Source organism: Haliotis rufescens, unplaced genomic scaffold (assembly GCF_023055435.1).
Source record: "Haliotis rufescens isolate VD_foot unplaced genomic scaffold, xgHalRufe1.0.p SCAF_22, whole genome shotgun sequence".
NCBI classification, from domain to species: domain Eukaryota; kingdom Metazoa; phylum Mollusca; class Gastropoda; order Lepetellida; family Haliotidae; genus Haliotis; species Haliotis rufescens.
In genome coordinates, this window is record NW_025963913.1 from 6036323 (window position 1) to 6061606 (window position 25284).

A 25284-nucleotide genomic window follows, 5' to 3' on the forward strand; every position below is an offset into this window, starting at 1 on the left:
AAATCATGCATCTAACACAAAGATATATGTATGTTGACTTGTACGCATCTGTCAAACTATGACAAATCCGGATTTTGTATCAGAGAGAGAGAGAGAGAGAGAGAGAGAGAGAGAGAGAGAGAGAGAGAGAGAGAGAGAGAGAGAGAGAGAGAGAGAGATACAGGAATTAATGTCAAAACATCTTTGTTCAGAGATAGTTGCTCGCGATGACGAACACTGCCCCAACTTGGTGCTTGTGAATGAGGGGAAATCTTTGCCCCTCCTGCCCAAACCCTTATCCATGGATTAGATTTAAGTATGACATTAAACACATGGCGGGTACCATTGCCACACAAGCGGAAACCGTAATTTATCAATTTGGGTATTTTCACAAGTCGATGATGACCAATCAACTTTCCGCATCTTGGGCCGTAGAATTTACAAATTTAAATTTAAAATGATCACAGGTGGCAGGCTACACAGATAAACGCATGATCGTGCTATGTATGATCAATACCCCGTCACTACAGCACACGAGACAGACATTCATGTACATTCATCGCGAATAGGTCAAAATTGTCCCTGGTTCCCAATTCTTGTTTTCCATTCGTGATTCAGAGGCAGAATAAGAGCCTTGTTGGCATGTTGATGTACTTCTATACACCGTTCATCCCAGGAGTCTGTGTGTGCCTCGTGTTTGCCCTGATAAACATTGAGCCATCCGTCAACCATTAAGATTAAAGCAGCCAAGGAACGTTCTTATCAAGAAATTAAAGTCATGTGTCGAAATTAATTCGGGTCTACAACTTACGTCACTGTACGTTCGACCTTCCTGGTGAGAGATATTCTGTATTTGGCCAGTTTAAGACACATATTATCTTCAAAAAGGCTAACGTGTATATATAATAGTGCTTTACATTACTTAGGTTTTTTTAATTTAAAAAGGCCAAAGACAAATATAAATAGTTTGCATGTAGATTCCTATCTGGTTCAGCCTACACAGAGTACATCTGTATAACGCTGAACCGCAATGTGTGTGCCCCAGTTAATGCATCTTGATATGAACACAAGTTATCTTCCACATCTTCTTTACATTAAGTTGCCGGGGTATAGTCAATGTTTTATCGTGACTCTGAGTTAGAGTTACTGGCTGCTATTCCAGTCTGTGGTTGTGGTTGTGGTTGTGGTTGAGACGGCGATGTAAAGGTGAATTGCCCCAGCTCTGTAGCTCTGTCAACGCCATCCCCAACAACCCCCTTTCCTCCCATCCCCAGACACACCCTCACCTCACCGTATGAAGGATGAACAACCCTACCGCACTGCTGAAAGCTTTTATGGAGGTCCTTTTGGCTTCCATGGTGACTGGTCGATATTATCTGTCACTGTGCCACACGTTATTTTACCAAACTTCGACTCACCGTTAAACACAGGGTCGTTTTGTTACCGACATGTACTGACACACATTGGATCATGTGGACGATATTTTACCAACATTCGATTGACCAACTTTTGAGCATATGGACAATATTTTACCAGCATACTATTAACGCTCCTGGAAGAACACGAACGTTATTTTACCAACATAACACTGACTCACCTTGAAGAATATTGAGTATATTTTACCAACATAGTATACTGACTCAATTTGAACTCTAAGGAGTGACATACCTTGGAGCACAAGGGCAATACTTTACCAACATACAACTGAACCGCCTTGAAACATATATGGAGGTTATTTTACTAACATATTACTGACCCACCTGAAAGCATATGGAGGTTATTTTACCAACATATTACTGGCCCACCTTAAAACATATGGAGGTTATTTTACCAACATATTACTGGCCCACCTTAAAACATATGGAGGTTATTTTACCAACATATTACTGACACACCTTAACACATATGGAGGTTATTTTACCAACATATTACTGACCCACCTTAATAACATATGGAGGTTATTTTACCAACATATTACTGACCCACCTTGGTTGGAGCACATGAACTCTTGAAGATGTCCGGTATGACAAAGTCAGGAAGAATAGGTGCCCGCTTTAACAAAGTCAGGACTGTTAGGTGTCCGGTGTAACAGGGTCAGTACTATAAAGTGTCCGATGTGACAAGGTAAGGACTATGAGGTGTCCGGTGTAGGAGGGTCAGGACTATGAGGTGTCCGGTGTGACAAGGTCAGGACTATGAGGTGTCCGGTGTAGGAAGGTCAGGATTATGAGGTGTCCGGTGTAACAACGTCAGGAAGATGAGGTGTCCTGTTTGACAAGGTTTGAGAGATCATATCTAGGGAGATTAATTAGGCCGGCGTAGAGAAATTTACCTGCCTATGTGTTGTCAATTATTGATCATGCATTATTGTCCTCAGAAACATATTTTATATTTTCGGCGTTAATCGACATGTACTCGATGGGCTTGACGCTGATCTGTCATAGCCATGTTTGCATGAGGATCATAACATCTGTAGAAGTAACTAACAGACATCAAGCATAATAATTCCGCTTCAGAGGACCCTTGATGTAGGTATAACGATATGTACAACATTACGCTTGTCGGTGGCATTTTGCGAAACTCAGGAGCTCGGGTGTGAGGAGAAAGCCATAATCAGGGCGAATCTGGGGTTCGAACCAACAACCATAGGATCCTAGCATGGGAAAGGGGCATAACTCTTTTAAATTTCACGAGTTGACGCGATATCAATTCATGTCAGTACTCGGGATGCATGGACATGGTGTTAGAATACAGAGACACAGATATTAATCACCTGCTTTTGAGGAGTTAGTTATTGTAAAAGTGTAAACGTAGCAAATCGCCACCCCATAACGCATGTACAGAAATTTAAGCTCGTTATAACCGTAGTTCGTTATAACCGTAGTTTACTGTATATGTCTTTTTTAAATAAACGCCGGGAATGATCGAACTGTGACAATAGCTTACGTTCTGTTTAGACTCCCTTTAATTCACAGTGGCCCAATCTACTACTGATGTGAAATAAAAAGAAGGATCGACACTTTAAAAGCGTGTGTGTCTTTTGCTGCCCACAACTTTGAGTAAGGAGTATTGTATAATGCCGATGTTTAAGCCACAAGTGTACCTCTCTGTCTCTGTCTGTCTGTCTGTCTGTCTGTCTCTCTCTCTCTCTCAGACACACACACACACACACACACACACACACACACACACACACACACACACACACAGTGAGTGATTCTGCACACATTCGGAAGGGTACGGTATAAAACCGTCAGTTGCAAGCATGTCACACTAAACTGCCAGCACACGCAGCAGTGAGGATCGTGTTGTCGAAACTTCGGAAGCGCGGAGAGTTACAAAACAAAAAGGTCTCCTGTTTCTTATGAACCGCCAGCTGCGATAAACGAATATACCGCATCTGCTCACACTGCCTATTCATAACCTGCTCTGTCCGCTTGACAGCATCACATGCAGACCCACACCAGTGCCATCCATCATATTCAGGCCGCCACACACGCACACATTCACAGCCAACAAATAAAAACAAAGCGTGTATTTATGCTCGTGGCGAGCTTCTGATTTTTTTAGTTCAACAACGAAGTAATTGGTTACAAATAAACAGATGAGCCAGCTTCTTACTGCCTGACAGGATGCATTTTTAAAAAACTCTTTCAAACCGGTTTAGAAAATTACCCCCAACGGAAATGTAGTCATGAGGGTTATACATATGACTTGCTTTGAAGTTATCAACAGTTATGACGCCCTATTATAATGTTCAGTTGTAATCAGTATTGTATCAACTTTGTTAGTTAGAATGACGTTAGAATGGTTAAATAGTTTCTCTTTTATGAATGTGAAACATAATTGTTTCCACGTTGTATTAGTTTTGAGCGAAAGAGTTAAAATGTCCTCTAGAAGACAATACATAAATAATAATGGATGAACCAGTGTAAACACTGGATAGACGAGAAGCCACAATAAGCATGGTAACTATATTAAGCAAGAGTGAGTGAGTGAGTAAATATGTTTTACGCCGCTTTTAGCAATATTCCAGCAATATCACGGCGGGGGACACCAGAAATGGGCTTCACACATTGTACCCATGTCGGGAATCGAACCCGGGTCTTCGGCGTGACGAGCGAACGCCTTAACCACTAGGCTACCCGACTGCCCTTATTAAGCAAGACAATGTGGCTTTATGGGAAAAGGACGGATGTGTGCGTGCGTGCGTGCGTGTGACTGTGTGTGTGTCTGCGTGTGTGATTGTGTCTCGAGCTGTGTGTGTGATTGTGTCTGTGTGTGTCGCTGTGTGTGAATGGTGTGAGTGTCTGTGTCTGTGTGTCTCTCTCTCTCTGTGTGAATGTGTGTCTCTCTGTTTGTGAATGTGTGTGTGTGAATGCGTGCGTGCGTGTGTGTATGCGTGCATGTGTGTGTGTGATGCCCCATCCCTACCATTCCCCCTAATTCTCCTCCCCCGAAAAGATTAATCCGACGTAGAGTGTTATGCGCGGGGATGGCATGCCTATCTTGTGTTGTCACTACACTCTAGATGTGCACAAGCCGGGGACTGTAGCGGTAATACTGTGGGGAAGGTGGGGAAGAGGAAGTGATATCGTTCAGGGCGAGTAAGTGGAACAACTCGGCCGTCATTAACAAGAAAAAATACTTCAACAGCTACTTCCCATTTGCCCTGGCAGTACCACACTTACACAACTGGATCGCACACTTCAGCTGGTAACTCAACTCGCATTCAAAGGTAAGTCACCACTCTCGGGGTATTTGTCTCGTGGTCCCTGTGTGAAAGTCATGGTGATTAGAGTGGTGTTTGGGAGACATCACAATAGCACTCCGTCGGCACCTCGTCCCCTCGTGGCTCGCCGAGGCAGCCAGATAATTACCACCCCTGTTTTAACGTGGGAACGTCGGCTCAATAGTCACACATTCCTCTGGGAAATAGCTTCTCCCTGTTGTATTGCCACCATTAGTGTTATTATCGCTAGAAATAGCGGTATTGATAATAGAATCCTTAAAGTTATCATTCTTCTCATCATCATCATGTTTAGAATAATTACTATCATCATTATCGTTATTATTATGTGCAGTATTGAAAGTGGTTGTCACATTTATATTAATTTAGTATTAATATTAGTAGAAATGGTGGTAGAAATGGTGGTAGTAGTAGTAGTAGTAGTATTAGTGGTAGTGGTAGTTGATAGTGGTAGTAGTAGTAGTGGTAGTAGTAGTGGTAGTAGTAGTAGTAGTGGTAGTGGTAGTAGTAGCAGTAGCAGTAGTAGTAGTGGTAGTGGTAGTAGTAGTGGTAGTAGTAGTAGTGGTAGTGGTAGTGGTAGTAGTAGTAGTAGTAGTAGTGGTAGTAGTAGTAGTAGTGGTAGTGGTAGTGGTAGTGGTAGTGGTAGTAGCAGTAGTAGTAGTAGTAGTAGTAGTGGTAGTGGTAGTAGTAGTAGTAGTAGTAGTAGTAGTAGTGGTAGTGGTAGTGGTAGTAGCAGTGGTAGTAGTAGTAGTAGTAGTAGTAGTAGTGGTAGTGGTAGTAGTGGTAGTGGAGGTAGTGGTAGTAGTAGTAGTAGTAGTAGTAGTAGTAGTTGTTATTGTACCAGTAGTTGTAGTAATTCTATTTTTTTCGACCATTCGTGGAAGTAGCCTGCGACAATTAATGTCATTATCAGTATTATTATTGACATAATCATAATCCATATAAGTTAAGTGAGTGTGTTAAAACATATGTAGTCATGTCGGCAGTATATCATCCATGTTGCGAACAGACCATTTTATACTTTATTATACCCATATGCTCCATTATAACCACGTTTCATTCCCAAATTATTTCTTCGTCGTGAATACCAGTGCCCCATTTCACATTGTCTCAGATGTACGTATCATAACACATGTAACCGGTGACTTAACACTTAGTCTATGCAAACATTGTAAGTTTTTGTTAAAAGAACCTGCCCTCCTCTGCTGTTTTTATAGACCGTGGAAACAAGGAAACTAGACTTGGTTTTATATATACTAGGCACATGTCAAAGCGCAGGACTTGAAATCAGGCGTGACGGCTGTGATGTCCTTCCCTTCTTACATAGACGCACTTCATATCAGAAGGAACGTATCTGCACTGTTTCCTTCGTGACGAACCTACGTGATAACTTTAGATCCTGATTGGAAATGTCACAGCTATATTTCAATCTGAACAAGTAGGGGGTACTTGAAAGGCGATACGTTCTGTTTACGTTGACTGATGCGTGGGAGGAAATAGTAAGAGCAAGGAATTCCACAAATAGAGCCCGATCATACTACATCACAATGGTTGGGTGACGAGACACTAAACACTGTGGGTGTTGTATATCAACTACCCAGTGACACAATACACTGTGTGTGTTGTATATGATCTACCCAGTGACACTATACACTGTGTGTGTTGTATATGATCTACCCAGTGACAATGTACACTGTGTGTGTTGTATATCATTTACCCAGTGACACAATACACTGTGGGTGTTGTATATCATCTACCCAGTGACACAATACACTATGCATTTTGTATATCATCTACCCAGTGACACAATACACTGTGTGTGTTGTATATCATCTACCCAGTGAAACAATACACTATGCATCTTGTATATCATCTACCCAGTGACACAATACACTGTGTGTGTTGTATATGATCTACCCAGTGACACTATACACTGTGTGTGTTGTATATCATCTACCCAGTGACAATGTACACTTTGTGTGTTGTATATCATTTACCCAGTGACACAATACACTGTGGGTGTTGTATATCATCTACCCAGTGACACAATACACTATGCATTTTGTATATCATCTACCCAGTGACACAATACACTGTGTGTGTTGTATATCATCTACCCAGTGAAACAATACACTATGCATCTTGTATATCATCTACCCAGTGACACAATACACTGTGTGTGTTGTATATCATCTACCCAGTGACACTATACACTGTGTGTGTTGTATATCATCTATCCAGTGACACAATACACTCTGTGTGTTGTATATGATCTACCCAGTGACAATGTACACTGTGTGTGTTGTATATGATCTACCCAGTGACACTATACACTGTGTGTGTTGTATATGATCTACCCAGTGACACTATACACTGTGTGTGTTGTATATCATCCACCCAGTGACACTATACACTGTGTGTGTTGTATATCATCTACCCAGTGACACAATACACTGTGTGTGTTGTATATGATCTAACCAGTGACAATGTACACTGTGTGTGTTTTATATGATCTACCCAGTGACACTATACACTGTGTGTGTTGTATATGATCTACCCATTGACACTATACACTGTGTGTGTTGTATATCATCTACCCAGTGACACTATACACTATGCATCTTGTATATCATTTACCCAGTGACACAATACACTGTGTGTGTTGTATATGATCTACTCAGTGACACAATACACTGTGTGTGTTGTATATCATCTACCCACTGACACTATACACTGTGTGTGTTGTATATCATCTACCCAGTGACACTATACACTGTGTGTGTTGTATATCATCTACCCAGTGAAACTATACACTGTGTGTGTTGTATATCATCTACCCAGTGACAATGTACACTGTGTGTGTGTTGTATATGATCTACTCAGTGACACTATACACTGTGTATGTTGTATATCATCTACCCAGTGACACTATACACTGTGGGCGTTGTATATCATCCACCCAGTGACACAACACACTATGCATCTTGTATATCATTTACCCAGTGACACAATACACTGTGTGTGTTGTATATGATCTACTCAGTGACACAATACACTGTGTGTGTTGTATATCATTTACCCAGTGACACAATACACTGTGTGTGTTGTATATGATCTACTCAGTGACACAATACACTATGTATGTTGTATATCATTTACCCAGTGACACAATACACTGTGTGTGTTTTATATCATCTACCCAGTGACACTAAACACTGTGTGTGTTGTATATGATCTACCCAGTGACACAATACACTGTGTGTGTTTTATATCATCTACCCAGTGACACTATACACTGTGTGTGTTGTAAATCATCTACCCAGTGACACAATACACTGTGTGTGTTTTATATCATCTACCCAGTGACACTAAACACTGTGTGTGTTGTATATGATCTACCCAGTGACACTATACACTGTGTGTGTTTTATATCATCTACCCAGTGACACTATACACTGTGTGTGTTTTATATCATCTACCCAGTGACACTATACACTGTGTGTGTTGTAAATCATCTACCTAGTGACACAATACACTGTGTGTGTTTTATATCATCTACCCAGTCACACTATACACTGCGTGTGTTTTATATCATCTACCCAGTGACACTATACACTGTGTGTGTTTTATATCATCTACCCAGTGACACTATACACTGTGTGTGTTGTAAATCATCTACCTAGTGACACAATACACTGTGTGTGTTTTATATCATCTACCCAGTCACACTATACACTGCGTGTGTTTTATATCATCTACCCAGTGACACTATACACTGTGTGTGTTTTATATCATCTACCCAGTGACACTATACACTGTGTGTGTTGTAAATCATCTACCTAGTGACACAATACACTGTGTGTGTTTTATATCATCTACCCAGTGACACTAAACACTGTGTGTGTTGTATATGATCTACCCAGTGACACTATACACTGTGTGTGTTTTATATCATCTACCCAGTGACACTATACACTGTGTGTGTTTTATATCATCTACCCAGTGACACTATACACTGTGTGTGTTGTAAATCATCTACCTAGTGACACAATACACTGTGTGTGTTTTATATCATCTACCCAGTCACACTATACACTGCGTGTGTTTTATATCATCTACCCAGTGACACTATACACTGTGTGTGTTTTATATCATCTACCCAGTGACACTATACACTGTGTGTGTTGTAAATCATCTACCTAGTGACACAATACACTGTGTGTGTTTTATATCATCTACCCAGTGACACTAAACACTGTGTGTGTTGTATATGATCTACCCAGTGACACTATACACTGTGTGTGTTTTATATCATCTACCCAGTGACACTATACACTGTGTGTGTTTTATATCATCTACCCAGTGACACTATACACTGTGTGTGTTGTAAATCATCTACCTAGTGACACAATACACTATGCATCTTGTATATCATCTACTCAGTCACACTATACACTGCGTGTGTTGTATATCATCTACCCAGTGACACTATACACTGTGGGTGTTGTATATCATCTACCCAGTGACACTATACACTGTGTGTGTTGTATATGATCTACCCAGTGACACTATACACTGTGGGTGTTGCATATCATCTACCAATTGACACTAAACACTGTGGGTGTTGTATATCATCTACCCAGTGACACTATACACTGTGTGTGTTGTATATGATCTACCCAGTGACACTATACACTGTGTGTGTTGTATATGATCTACCCAGTGACAATGTACACTGTGTGTGTTGTATATCATCTACCCATTGACACTAAACACTGTGGGTGTTGCATATCATCTACCAATTGACACTAAACACTGTGGGTGTTGTATATCATCTACCCAGTGACACTATACACTGTGTGTGTTGTATATGATCTACCCAGTGACACTATACACTGTGTGTGTTGTATATGATCTACCCAGTGACAATGTACACTGTGTGTGTTGTATATCATCTACCCATTGACACTAAACACTGTGGGTGTTGCATATCATCTACCAATTGACACTAAACACTGTGGGTGTTGTATATCATCTACCCAGTGACACTATACACTGTGTGTGTTGTATATCATCTACCCAGTGACACAATACACTGTGGGTGTTGTATATCATCTACCCAGTGACACAATACACTATGCATTTTGTATATCATCTACCCAGTGACACAATACACTGTGTGTGTTGAATATCATCTACCCAGTGAAACAATACACTATGCATCTTGTATATCATCTACCCAGTGACACAATACACTGTGTGTGTTGTATATCATCTACCCAGTGACACTATACACTCTGTGTGTTGTATATGATCTACCCAGTGACAATGTTCACTGTGTGTGTTGTATATGATCTACCCAGTGACACTATACACTGTGTGTGTTGAATATCATCTACCCAGTGACACTAAACACTGTGTGTGTTGTATATGATCTACCCAGTGACACAATACACTGTGTGTGTTGTATATCATCTACCCAGTGACACTATACACTGTGTGTGTTGTATATGATCTACCCAGTGACACTATACACTGTGTGTGTTGTATATGATCTACCCAGTGACAATGTACACTGTGTGTGTTGTATAACATCTATCCAGTGACACAATACACTGTGTGTGTTGTATATGATCTACCCAGTGACAATGTACTCTGTGTGCGTTGTATATCATCTACCCAGTGACACTATACACAGTGTGTGTTGTATATCATCTACCCAGTGACACTATACACTGTGTGTGTTGTATATGATCTACTCAGTGACAATATACACTGTGTGTGTTGTATATCATCTACTCAGTGACAATGTACACTATGTGTGTTGTAGATCATCTACTCAGTAACACTGTACACTATGTATATTGTATATCTTCTACCCAGTGACACAATACACTATGTATGTTGTATATCATCTACCCAGTGACACAATACACTGTGTGTGTTGTATATCATCTACCCAGTGACACTGTACACTGTGTGTGGTGCATATCATCTACTCAGTGACAATGCACACTGTGTATGTTGTATATCATCTACCACGTAACACTGTACACTGCGTTTGTTGCATATCATCTACTCAGTGACAATGCACATTGTGTATGTTGTATATCATCTACCACGTAACACTGTACACTGTGTGTGTTGTATATCTTCTACTCAGTGACGGGGCGGTCGGGTAGCCTAGTGGTTAAAGCGTTCGCTCGTCACGCCGAAGACCCGGGTTCGATTCCCGATATGGGTAAAATGTGTGAAGCCTATTTCTGGTGTTCCCCGCCGTGATAATGCTGGAATATTGCGTAAAACCATACTCACTCACTCACTCACTACTCAGTGACACTTTGTGTTGTATATCTTCTACTCAGTGACACTTATGTTAAATATCGTCTACTCAGTGACACTTTGTGTTGTATATCTTGTACTCAGTGACACTGTACACTGTATGTTGTATATCTTCTACTCAGTGACACTTTGTCTTATATATCTTCTACTCAGTGACGTTGTATGTTGTATATCTTCTACTCAGTGACACTTTGTGTTGTATATCTTCTGCTCAGTGACACTCTATGTTGTATGTCTTCTACTTAGTGACACTGTACACTGTGTGTGTTGTATATCTTCTACTCAGTGACACTGTATGTTGTATATCTTCTACTTAGTGACACTGTATGTTATATATCTTCTACTCAGTGACACTGTGTGTTGTATATCTTCTACTTAGTGACACTGTGTGTTGTTAATCTTCTACTCAGCGACACTGTATGTTGTATATCTTCTACTCAGTGACACTGTACACTGTATGTTATATGTCGTCTATTCAGTGACCCTGTGTGTTGTATATTCCTTCACTCAGTGACACTGTACACTGTATGTTGTATGTCGTCTACTCAGTGACACTGTGTGTTGTATATCTTCTACTCACTGACACTGTACACTGTGTGTGTTGTATATCTTCTACTCAGTGACACTGTGTGTTGTATATCTTCTACTCAGTGACAGTGTGTGTTGTATATCTTCTGCCCAGTGACACTGTATGTTGTATATCTTCCACTCAGTGACACTGTGTGTTGTATATCTTCTACTCAGTGACACTGGACACTGTGTGTTCTATATCTTCCAGTCAGTGACACTGTGTGTTGTACATCGTCCTGTCAGTGACACTGTACACTGTATGTTGTATGTCTTCTACTCAGTGACACTGTGTGTTGAATATCTTCTACTCAGTGACACTGTACACTGTGTGATGTATATCTTCCACTCAGTGACACTGTAAGTTGTATATCGTCCTCTCAGTGACACTGTACACTGTATGTTGTATGTCGTCTACTCAGTGACACTGCGTGTTGTATATCTTCTACTCACTGACACTGTACACTGTGTGTGTTGTATATCTTCTACTCAGTGACACTGTGTGTTGTATATCTTCTACTCAGTGACAGTGTGTGTTGTATATCTTCTGCCCAGTGACACTGTATGTTGTATATCTTCCACTCAGTGACACTGTGTGTTGTATATCTTCTACTCAGTGACACTGGACACTGTGTGTTCTATATCTTCCAGTCAGTGACACTGTGTGTTGTACATCGTCCTGTCAGTGACACTGTACACTGTATGTTGTATGTCTTCTACTCAGTGACACTGTGTGTTGAATATCTTCTACTCAGTGACACTGTACACTGTGTGATGTATATCTTCCACTCAGTGACACTGTAAGTTGTATATCGTCCTCTCAGTGACACTGTACACTGTATGTTGTATGTCGTCTACTCAGTGACACTGCGTGTTGTATATCTTCTACTCACTGACACTGTACACTGTGTTGTATATCTTCCACTCAGTGACACCGTGTGTTGCATATCTTCTACACAGTGACACTGTGTGTTGTATATCTGCTACTCATTGACAATGTGTGTTGTATATCTTCTACTCAGTGACACTGTATGTTGTATATCTTCTTCTCAGTGACACTGTGTGTTGTATATCTTCCACTTAGTGACACTGTGTGTTGTATATCTTCTATCAGTGACACTGTGTGTTGTATATCTTCCACTTAGTGACACTGTGTGTTGTATATCTTCCACTCAGTGACACTGTGTGTAGTATATCTTCCACTCAGTGACACTGTGTGTTGTATGTCTTCTACTCAGTGACACTGTACACTGTGTGATGTATATCTTCCACTCAGTGACACTGTAAGTTGTATATCGTCCTCTCAGTGACACTGTACACTGTATGTTGTATGTCGTCTACTCAGTGACACTGCGTGTTGTATATCTTCTACTCACTGACACTGTACACTGTGTTGTATATCTTCCACTCAGTGACACCGTGTGTTGTACATCGTCCTGTCAGTGACACTGTACACTGTATGTTGTATGTCTTCTACTCAGTGACACTGTGTGTTGAATATCTTCTACTCAGTGACACTGTACACTGTGTGATGTATATCTTCGACTCAGTGACACTGTAAGTTGTATATCGTCCTCTCAGTGACACTGTACACTGTATGTTGTATGTCGTCTACTCAGTGACACTGCGTGTTGTATATCTTCTACTCACTGACACTGTACACTGTGTTGTATATCTTCCACTCAGTGACACCGTGTGTTGCATATCTTCTACACAGTGACACTGTGTGTTGTATATCTGCTACTCATTGACAATGTGTGTTGTATATCTTCTACTCAGTGACACTGTATGTTGTATATCTTCTTCTCAGTGACACTGTGTGTTGTATATCTTCCACTTAGTGACACTGTGTGTTGTATATCTTCTATCAGTGACACTGTGTGTTGTATATCTTCCACTTAGTGACACTGTGTGTTGTATATCTTCCACTCAGTGACACTGTGTGTAGTATATCTTCCACTCAGTGACACTGTGTGTTGTATGTCTTCTACTCAGTGACACTGTACACTGTGTGATGTATATCTTCCACTCAGTGACACTGTAAGTTGTATATCGTCCTCTCAGTGACACTGTACACTGTATGTTGTATGTCGTCTACTCAGTGACACTGCGTGTTGTATATCTTCTACTCACTGACACTGTACACTGTGTTGTATATCTTCCACTCAGTGACACCGTGTGTTGTACATCGTCCTGTCAGTGACACTGTACACTGTATGTTGTATGTCTTCTACTCAGTGACACTGTGTGTTGAATATCTTCTACTCAGTGACACTGTACACTGTGTGATGTATATCTTCGACTCAGTGACACTGTAAGTTGTATATCGTCCTCTCAGTGACACTGTACACTGTATGTTGTATGTCGTCTACTCAGTGACACTGCGTGTTGTATATCTTCTACTCACTGACACTGTACACTGTGTTGTATATCTTCCACTCAGTGACACCGTGTGTTGCATATCTTCTACACAGTGACACTGTGTGTTGTATATCTGCTACTCATTGACAATGTGTGTTGTATATCTTCTACTCAGTGACACTGTATGTTGTATATCTTCTTCTCAGTGACACTGTGTGTTGTATATCTTCCACTTAGTGACACTGTGTGTTGTATATCTTCTATCAGTGACACTGTGTGTTGTATATCTTCCACTTAGTGACACTGTGTGTTGTATATCTTCCACTCAGTGACACTGTGTGTAGTATATCTTCCACTCAGTGACACTGTGTGTTGTATGTCTTCTGCTCAGTGGCACCGTATGTTGTATATCTTCTACTCAGTGACACCGTACACTGTATGTTGTAAATTTTCTACTCTGTGACTCTGTATGTTGTATATCTTCTGCTCAGTGACACTGTATGTTGTATATCTTCTACTCAGTTACACTGTGTGTTGTATATCTTCTACTCAGTGACACTTACCATCCGTATGTTGTATACCATCTAGCCAGTGACAATATGCAGAGTGTTTTATGCCATACACTCAGTCAAACAATCCGCGGTATATATTATTTCCTGACATGTTCTTCACGTGTGGTTGTAGATAACAGCGATGTGAATGACGACAGTAAAAGTAATTATTCACAACACAATATCTCTATTATCTGTTTTCGTCACGCTTTAGGACATCGAAAAACTTGACCCGGTCTAAAAGAGTATGTCCCCGTAAGTGAGGAATGTTGTTTCGGCAGTGTAACCAATGTATTACCAACCAGCATGCTAAGTGCCAAAGTCAGGTCTGCATCCTTCTACAACGACCCCGTGTGTCAGGGGGTAGATAAGGCTGTTGCAGACTGCCGGCTAATTACGTGTGCCGTCATGGTGCAACTATTTCACTTCGCGGGATCTCAGATCATCTGAATCTGACAAGCTTCCCAGTGGAGTCACACGGTTCATCTCGGAAATTTATGAAAACAAAGTTGGTAAGATTAAGATTTTTGTAAATTCTGTAGAGGTTTTTAAAGGTATAGGCATATGAGGTATGTATTGTTGGATTTAAAAGCTGATTAGGCATCTGCTTTGTGAATATTGTGATGAATCAAGAATATTACGTACGAACTGTAAATGATTGAAACTGGATCACACAAACCATAAGTTCCAAACTTCGCCGTTGACCCTCCTAAACTATTACGAGCAATGACTTTTGGAGTACAATCTGATGATGAGGCAAAATGATGTATTTCCAGTATTATCTGGAACACATTTAAACACATTTAGACTCTGGCCAATATTGACTCATCTTCCCGAGGCAAGGGAGTTAACAGACTGCAAAGGTCCTTGCAGAACTAGGCTGGAATTTCTGGGCTCGATCGCAGTGCCACCAGTGGCTATTACAAGTTATGTCCCTTCAATGTTCCTCCTATTGACAAATCAGATTCCACCTCTAATATCAACAATTATTGCATTTGCTTCAAACAAGATGGCGGCGCCAAAGTGAAGACGATCTGATCGATAGTCAAGATCTATATTGTAATAAAATCTGTCCTATCTCGTGAAGTGCATCAAATCGTTTGGGCACCTTGACTAAAAACATGAAAAGATTTGGTAAGTATCTGTTGATGCCAAGTACACATGCTTTACAAATCATGCAGTCGATCGAAATCTGCACGTTGAATTCCATGTTATTTACAACCGGATGTCTAGTTCGTTGCGTGATTTGGATTAGACTATGCATAGACTCGTTAGTCCAGCCAAGATGTAACTCCGGAATTCCAGCCTAGTTCGTCACAGGGAATAAACTGGATTTGTACACTCAGTTTACTCCCTTGCCTCCAGAAGATGATATTGACTGTCAAAAATCGGCATATAGAACATCGGGTATATGCAATCTATAATGCATATGGGGCCGATGACACCTGAGATACCTAGGAGTATATATGCTATGGTTAATTATATCGTTGACATTTGAACCAGTTGTATTTTGACCGGAGTGAGTGAGTGGGTTGGGTTTAACGCCGCTTTGAAAAGTATTCCAGTTATATCACGGCGTGTCAGCTTAACGTTGGGAGAAAGACCTAACCGATGCAGGTATCAGACGTTAACACTTTGGCGAAGCCCATACCCACGTATGGTGCTGACAAACATAATCGGGATGAACCGGGTTCGAACCCACGATCATAGGTTTCTGGCGTGCACAAGGGACGCAACTCTGCACAGCAAATCGCGGCGCCTTAGACGACCGGGCCACCCGTGCCTCGCTTGACCGCAGGAAGGTTTCGTGCGTGTATTAACTCCAATAATCAAACAACTTTCGGCGGTACGTAACTACAAATAGAACATTTCAGTAAATGGAATGAACGGCAAGATGACAATGTATTATTTTAATTTCATATTAATGTGTTTTAAGAACTTAGATAAATTCCTAATGGTTGAGATATTGAGAACAGTTGACGGTATTTTGAAAGGTTATGCCATGTGCAGAAGCATTTCTAAGGAATGATTTACGTTCATTTATAAAGTTTGGGCGTTTAATAAATAATGAGAATTAATTTTGAATCACAAAAAGTACACAGTGTCTGTTCACGTGGGAGGTTTAGCTATCCAGTTTCTATGGGGGTCCATGATTTAAAATAAAGGATAGGTTTAGAGATATAGAGAAGAATATATAGATTTAGAGATACCTGGAAGAAGTAAGTAATTTTCGAAAGAGGAAGAGTCCTTTATGACCTTATAATATAATACCTTTAGATGATTGTTTTTACATCACTAGTTCATGATTGCAGAAACTAACGTTAATTCAACTTTTGCGATGATCCAAGCTTCGTTATGTACATGAGGGTTTTCAAATACATCAGGTAAACCCCATTTACAAAGAATATATTTTACATGATTCAACCAAGGGAAGTTAATACTTACTTTACTGCATTGAGTTATATAAATAAGTTTAGAATATATAATTTTCTTATTCGGATGATAAAACATTAATTTACACCAATAGGTTACTAAACGTTTGGATACTTTAAGCTGAATAGCTTCTCTACCGAGTTCACTGTAAACCATAACAATCAAAGTGTTTTTTCTTAATCCAGTAGCTAGTTTTAGGAACTTAAGGTGTACACTTCTTTCACGTCACACTATTGGTAAAGCTGGTCTGTCAAATGCTGAGAGCAGAAGATCTACCAGTAGTTGTACGTTCCAAGTACGTTTTAGTTGTGAAATTGGACCTTTCATATCAAGCCCAGGAATAGGCTTCACAGCAAACTTTAGACGTCCTTTTCTATGGTATGTGGTTCCTATGGTTTATGTGTATCGACGACATCTATTTTCTGATTAATGAAATAAAACGTTTTCTTATAACTTGTTGCAGGCCCAGTTCCAAAAACAATAACTTTAGTTTTATCAATGTTTACATTCAATTTCTATGTTTCGCAATAATTGGTAAAATATTCAATCGTACGTTGTAAATCTCCTTGGGTTTCAGCTGGGAGAACGGCATTGTCCGCATACAAGAGAACTTGAAGATTTAGATGCAATGTTAGGTTATCAGAAACAGAGTCATGTTGTATTCCACCGTAGAGATTTTGTCTAAGAAGAATTCCAAGTCATTCAGAAAAATTGAAAACAAAAGATGGGACGAATTGTCTCCTTGCCTGACCCCAGACATACATGGGAAGAAATCTGATTTATCATTGTTTGCCATAACACAGGATATTATATTTTAATACATATTTTGTATCAAAGTTAATATTTTTCTTTTCACACCAGTATTTCTCAATTTCATCCAAAGACCATTAGATCTTGTCAAATGCTTTCGAGAATCTATAAAAACACAAAAAGATTATTTTTACTTTGCTTCATTTGATTGATAAGATTTTGAAGAATGAAAACAGTATCTACCGTAGAAAAGTCCTTTCTGAAACCAGACTAAACATGTGAAATTAATTCATAATGGTCGTAAAACCGAGTTCATCTGTCGTTTAGTATACTTGTAAACAATAAACCAAAACAGCTCAATTTAGTAATTGGTCGAAATGGTATCAATGTTGACGACGAATCGAATAAATGTTCACTCAGGATGAGGTCTAGTCCTGGCGATTTATTTCGTTTTAGTTTGAGTAACGCTGCAATGACTGACTGATGTGATATCAGCATACCCGTGGAGGACCGGTGTAGGTCAGGTCTTCAGCAACCCATGCTTGTCGTAAGAGGCGACTGTGATTGTCGTAAGAGGCGACTAACGGGATCGGGTGGTCAGGCTCGCTGACTTGGTTGATGCATGTCATCGAAGCCTAATTGCGTACATCGATGCTCACGATGTCAATCACTGGATTGTCATTGAGTTCGGCGCTAAACAACAAACAAACATCAGCATTTAGTATAGTGATGTCGTATTATAAAATATCTAGGCTCTCCGTTATCTTGATAACAATTTTCGTTTGTATGATGTACGGGGTTGTTATTGTCGATTTGTTGATTTTTTTTAGCAATTTCCAATATTTCTCTGATGATACATCATGTGATTCTCGTAGTTGATGCCCAATGTGCTCAGCGGCTCTCCTGATGTATTTATTCATTGTCTTCTTATAATCTTTGCTCGCTTTACGTAAATGATATTTGTTGGATTCTGACTTGTTTTTTGGTAAATGTATTTTGTTTTAAAAAAGAGTTTACGTTTAACTGATTCAGGGCCAAACCAAGGTTCACGACAACGGCTTCTGTTGTAGGTTTAAGGGCACAACACCCGTGAAGATCCGGGGTAGAATAGGTCTTCAGCAACTCATGCTTGTCGTAAGAGGCGACTAACGGGCCATGGTGGTCAGGCTCGCTGACTGGGTTGATGCATGTCATCGTTTCCCAATTGCGTACATCTATGCTCATGATATCAATCACTGGATTGTCTGCTCCAGACTGCTGTCATATAGCCGGAATATTGCTGAGTGCTGCGTTAAACAACAACCAAACAAAACATTGACCTTCCCGCAGTGACCTAGCTTTAGGACTGCCAGTGTTTACATCATAATCTGCAATGTTTGTAATGAACTTATCGGCCTTACATTTGCCTGGTTTACATTCGCTAAAGACTGTAATGTTGTTGGTAAGTTTAGTATCTGGCTCTACACTTGGAGACTTGTTAAATAAATTCAGGTTAAGTGGTCAGTGTTCATCTGACAACAAAGGGCAAAGTTCACCTATTTCATAATAGTAGATCAAAGTTGGGCCCATTGCTGAAGAAATTACAAAATATATTGTGTTTTCTTCTTTGCAAGTACGTTTACCATGAAATCTATCTGGATCAAGTCTGCCATTAGAATGAATAAATTGTGAGTTTGGCATCATTCAATCAATGAACATCCATTATAATTAGGTTTGCCAGTAGCTTGAGGGAGTTTGGGGAGTCAAACATCTTCCAGGATAGCGTCAAAGTGTCCACATATACCCACATAGTTACAATGAAGAATGTTGGGTATTTTACATTAGCCCTACGCCATGACAGTGGAATGTGTTTATACTATAAAAGCCAAGGCAAGTCTAGATCAAACAAAACCAAGCCTAGTTGTCTTGATTCAATGTGAAAAGAGCAGAGGGAAAAAATTTACAATTTTCTCAAAAGAATGTTTTCATAGACTAAGTGTTAGTCTAACCTTATATCTGTTTCCCCTGAGGAATTGTCGCTGTGAACAATTCCCGGGAATAACAACAGTCGCTGGTACACCTCAACGGACGTGCACGAGCTGAAGTAACCTGAACCTCTCCGTTAGAAACAGCGAACAGATAGGAAGATTAAGGGACATTGTTTCTAGGTCTATCAGGCATAAACCTTCAGTGAGCTGAAGGCTAGGCGATAAAACTGTTTTCAGAGGGTGGGAGTGGTTGCTTCAGAGGACTGGAAAACAGACGACGTGTATCAATCACATCCAACAGGTAGACTTCTTTTCGCTCTCTGTTCTTGGCAGTGTTAAGAGCAAATGTTATCTCAGCTTGTCTTGTAGCGAGAGGTGCGATGGACACAACACATATCTCATAAATATCCGATGTAAAGTGTTTTATCTAAATTCAGAATTTTGTATTTAAATTAATACATAGAGGTTATCACGCGAGTGTGTTTGGGAATGGTAAATATCCTGCATTAGGAATAAACATTGTATTTAGCGAGCCTTGGCGAGCTAAATACATAGTGTTTATTCCTAATACAGGATATTTACCATCCCCAAACACACAAGCGTGATAACCTCTTTATCATATAATGTCATTCTTTAATTCTGTTCTTCAAAATCGCTTTCCCTCTCACAAACATTACCGAAACATTGCGAGTTTTCCTGGAATGCGCGCATTAATATTTATTACGTCACATGGTAAGTGATGTGTCAATCGGACAGTGACAGTAGCCAATATAGTTACAACTGAAATCTCTTTCTTATACAGTGGCGAAGCAACATATACGCAAAACAACAATTGTTTTTAATTGCCTTTCGCGGCAACCGTCGGTCTTTCTGCTAGAGTAACTGCCCTTTGTCAAAGGGAAGTTACTCTAACCCTAGTCTATGAGACGTCACGGCCACGGTCAGACTTTGTTGACAGTCGGTCTGTCCTGTCATAACGTTAAGAAGTGTAGTCAGATGTACACAAAGCGACAAAACGAAAAAGGGAAACAATTCAAACATATTTCGGCCAAATCCAACTATTTTAATTTGTGGAGAAAGGTTCAAGCAGCAGGTCTACAAGCACAGATATGGCTACTGATCCCGCTTGGCTAGGCCTCGTGCCCTCGCAAAATTGTGTCGAAATTTATATCTCCAAAGTTGCCAAAACGTATAAAATGCCTTAGCTACGTCACAGTAAGACACTGATTTTTAGTATAATAGACTGTTCTTTTGATAATGAAAGCAATTATCTCTGTAGTTTATCCAGATTCCCGGTGGTTAAATCTGACTCGATCGCCGAATAACGAGGGCGACGCCATGTTTGTCAATAAACAGTGAACGTAGTCCCAACTTGACCTTTGATATTTGCATCTCTATCCGCATATGACCCCAACGGATATCGTTTTTATCCGTTGGCTTTATCCTGCCGAGAAACCTACCCATTATATGATAATTGTTAATATCCGTGTACACGTTATAAAGTGTCAATCCGATTGTTCGGGAGACACACGACCATATTTTTATTCACTTGATCAATATGTCATCTTCTCTTCTCGGAGATTAACAGTCACACTGACGACACCAGCATAACCAAGCAGGGGTGTTTATCTAGCTTAGAAACAACAAATTGCGATCGAAATAAGTTGCGAATACATATCGAGCAAAAATAACCACTTAAGTTGTTTGTCTCCGATGTTGAAGTGAACTCGATCGGCGGCTTCTTAATTTTGCACGTGCAGCGCGCGTTTTGTATGTAAAAAAACCGAGCTCGTTTCCATTTCAAGACTTTGGCGTGAAAGCGAGTTGAGAATGATCATCGAATTGTTATGTTTGTTTGTTTGTTTGTTTGTTGTTTAACGCCGCACTCAGCAATATTCCAGCTACATGACGGCGGTCTGTAAAAAATCTGGACCAGACAATCCAGTGATTGACATCATGAGCATCGATCCACCCAATTGGGATACAATAACATGCATCAACCAAGTCAGCGAGCCTGACCACCTGACCCCGTTAGTCGCCTCCAAAGATAAGCACAGTCGCCTTTTACAGCAAGCATGGGTTGCTGAAGACCTTTTCTTCCTCGGATGTTCACGGGTTGAATTGTCATGTAGTTTGGTCGGGTTCAAATAACAACAACAAGTAATATGTTCAGAAATTATGAAGATAGCTTTAATGAAATGTTATCAATTGGCCCTGGGATAGATATGTAATACTTATGGTTACAACAACAATTTTGTACTGCAAAATCTTATATCTGTTCGTTATTGTTATCCGACAGTTTAGATGTCGTAGTCCGATATTGTATGGTTATAAACGTCATATCATTATCATCATCATCATCATCATCATCATCATCATCATCCTCATCATCATCATCGGGGTCAGTATACTGTAAGTGCGGTATTCATGTTAAATTACGGTATGGTATCTCAGTGTGCAAGCATTATAAATCGTCAATATTCCGGACAAGTACAAGCAGCCACACACACACACACACGCATGCACGCACGCACGCACGCACACACACACACGCGCACACACACACACACACACGCACACACAGGTCGCTACATATATTTAAATGCACTAATCTTGGACGCGACGTTTCACCCCATTTCAGCTCACCTGAACCTTTTCGGGATCAACGGGTTAGAAGTGATTGCTGTTACGATATTTTCCAAAAAAATATGCATTTAAAGGTTCGAAGAAATATTTTTCCAGCGTGAGTTGAACTTTAATCCAAGTATGTACTCTATTCTCATATGAAAATGAGACGAGTTAAACTTGAACGACACGGACAATAACTAATCTAATCCGCATGCTATTGTGCGGCAGAATTCTGCGTGGATTAATTTATTACCCTGTGGGAGAAATACACTCTCACAACGGTATGTTGTAGAACGGGCGCAGAGAGTGGACTCCCGTGGCTGTGTAAGTGGGAAATGTTGCATCTTCAGTGGACTGTGTGACAAGGAGCCACTTTCAATAGTCCTGGTTTTTCCCCCCAAAAAGTGAACTTTATTGGTTTGTTTTCCAGACCCTAGAGAATAAGTTTAAAAAAAGTCCATTTCAAGTCTTGAATGATTGAGGATTGGTCTTGGCTCCATTTGGTTATTATTAATTCATTTTATGTTGTAGATTATTCTATATTTGTAAATGAGATCACTTATTTCTGGGACTAAATGTCGCTGTCATACCTCCATCTCAGAATGATGTGATCTGATTGGTCCACGTGATCTTGATAAAATACTTTGTAACCCGCCTCGGAGGTTAATAAATTTCCCAGAGGGAATAACTCTTTTAAACACATGCTTATGAAATGGTCTTCTCTTTTAGTAGATTATGGAAATGTTTTTGTCGATTTTATTCTTTGCAATGCAAAATTGTCCTTTATTAGGCTTTCCATTTAATTACATTTGCATATGAACAAAGCCGAAGTCCTAAAATTTGAAATTGCTATAAATGTACTCAGTATTGTGAAATTGTTATTTTCTTCTAAACAGGAATTATGATCAGTGACAATGCACGTATATGTGGAGACTGGTGACTGACAAGGCAAGATGGATCCTGACGCTACCGTCAAGAAGAAAGGAATGTATATTTTCGCGACTTTGGTAGCAGTAGCACTGGCTGTAGTGACGGAGGTGACAGGAGGGAAATGCCCGGATATAGAAGACAACTTTACACACATGATACTTCACAAGGACACTGTGTACATAGCCGGGTCTAAATGTGTCTGTCGGGGAAAGGCAGGGGTGCTGGAACCTTGTGCGGAGACAGGCTCTCGCACCACTGTGTTGGTATTAGTAGCAGAAACACAGCTGTTAATGTGTTATGCATCAGGGAAATGTGAAACACGTATGCTGAATAAAAATGACCTTTCTTCAAACACAAGTTTAGAACTTAGCCCATCAATATTTGGAGATGAAAATGAAACCATTGTGTTTCCGTCTTCTCTCTCTGGAAACAGTACTGTTTTGTACACGTCTACAAAAGTGTCTCTTGGGAATTCGAACAATGCCACTTCCACCCTGAGTGTTTGGAAACTGGAGTATCAACTGAAAAAAGCGACAAGGACGTACACTATTGATCTTGTAGAAAACGTCACACAGATGTACCGGACAAACTATAACCCTGTGGGCGGGTTCAGTTTCAATGGGGCTGGACACTTCTTTGCAAACCAGATCGCAAACACAACGAATAATTCGACTGTTTCAAAACTCATAGTTGTTTGCAATAACACATACACAGATGTAGTTATTGATAGGAATTATTGGGAACCTATATCTGATGTTGTTTTACTCTCTGCAGGTCAAAACCATGAAAAGTTCAAATCTGCTCATAACACGACGTACGACGCTCTTGTTCTTGCCGTCTTTGAGAACAGGGAGAACAATACATCGCGGTTGACCTATTATACTTTTGAAGATCTTTACACATCTTTGTCATACGCCGCAACGTCCATGCAAGAAGACAGATATCTGAAACCATATAGATTAAACAACACATGTAACGTATGTTTAATATGAAAAATATCGCGCGTGTGTGTGTGTGCGCGTGCGTGCGTGTGTGCGTGCGTGCTGCGTGCGTGCGCGCGCCTGTGCCTGTGCCGCCAATATGTCAGTGCATGTGGCTGGGTACATGTGTGTAGGAGGGGTGTGGGTGAAGGGCGTGAGGGAGGGATGTGTGTGCCGCCGATATGTCAGTGCATGTGGCTGGGTACACGTGTATAGGAGGGGTGGGGGTGTGAGGGAGGGTGTGTGTGCCGCCGATATGTCAGTGCATGTGGCTGGGTACACGTGTGTAGGAGGGGTGTGGGTGAAGGGCGTGAGGGAGGGGTGTGTGTGCCGCCGATATGTCAGTGCATGTGGCTGGGTACACGTGTGTAGGAGGGGTGAGGGAGGGGTGTGTGTGCCGCCGATATGTCAGTGCATGTGGCTGGGTACACGTGTATAGGAGGGGTGGGGGTGTGAGGGAGGGGTGTGTGTGCCGCCGATATGTCAGTGCATGTGGCTGGGTACACGTGTGTAGTAGGGGTGTGGGTGAAGGGTGTGAGGGAGGGATGTGTGTGCCGCCGATATGTCAGTGCATGTGGCTGGGTACACGTGTGTAGGAGGGGTGTGGGGCGTGAGGGAGGGGTGTGTGTGCCGCCGATATGTCAGTGCATGTGGCTGGGTACACGTGTATAGGAGGGGTGGGGGTGTGAGGGAGGGGTGTGTGTGCCGCCGATATGTCAGTGCATGTGGCTGGGTACACGTGTATAGGAGGGGTGGGGGTGTGAGGGAGGGGTGTGTGTGCCACCGATATGTCAGTGCATGTGGCTGGGTACACGTGTATAGGAGGGGTGGGGGTGTGAGGGAGGGGTGTGTGTGCCGCCGATATGTCAGTGCATGTGGCTGGGTACACGTGTGTAGGAGGAGTGTGGGTGTTGGGTGTGAGGGAGGGATGTGTGTGCCGCCGATATGTCAGTGCATGTGGCTGGGTACACGTGTGTAGGAGGGGTGTGGGTGAGGGAGGGGTGTGTAAGCCGCCGATATGTCAGTGCATGTGGCTGGGTACACGT

The 25284-nt window shown here is 41.0% G+C and overlaps 1 protein-coding gene across 3 annotated transcripts in view; it reads left to right on the top strand.

The window, feature by feature from the left end:
- The window catches only part of LOC124118215 (plexin-A1-like), a 73084-nt gene that overhangs the window by 13028 nt on the left and 34772 nt on the right, over positions 1–25284 (top strand). For 2 of the 3 annotated variants that reach the window (XM_046480337.2, XM_046480338.2), the window contains exon 2: positions 23225–24235. In XM_046480337.2, coding sequence (XP_046336293.2) covers positions 23282–24235 — 954 coding nt within the window. In that variant the 5' untranslated portion in view covers positions 23225–23281. Of the gene's footprint in view, positions 1–4352; positions 4718–23224; positions 24236–25284 lie in introns of those variants that run through there. The other variant, XM_046480335.2, reaches the window with a different exon arrangement.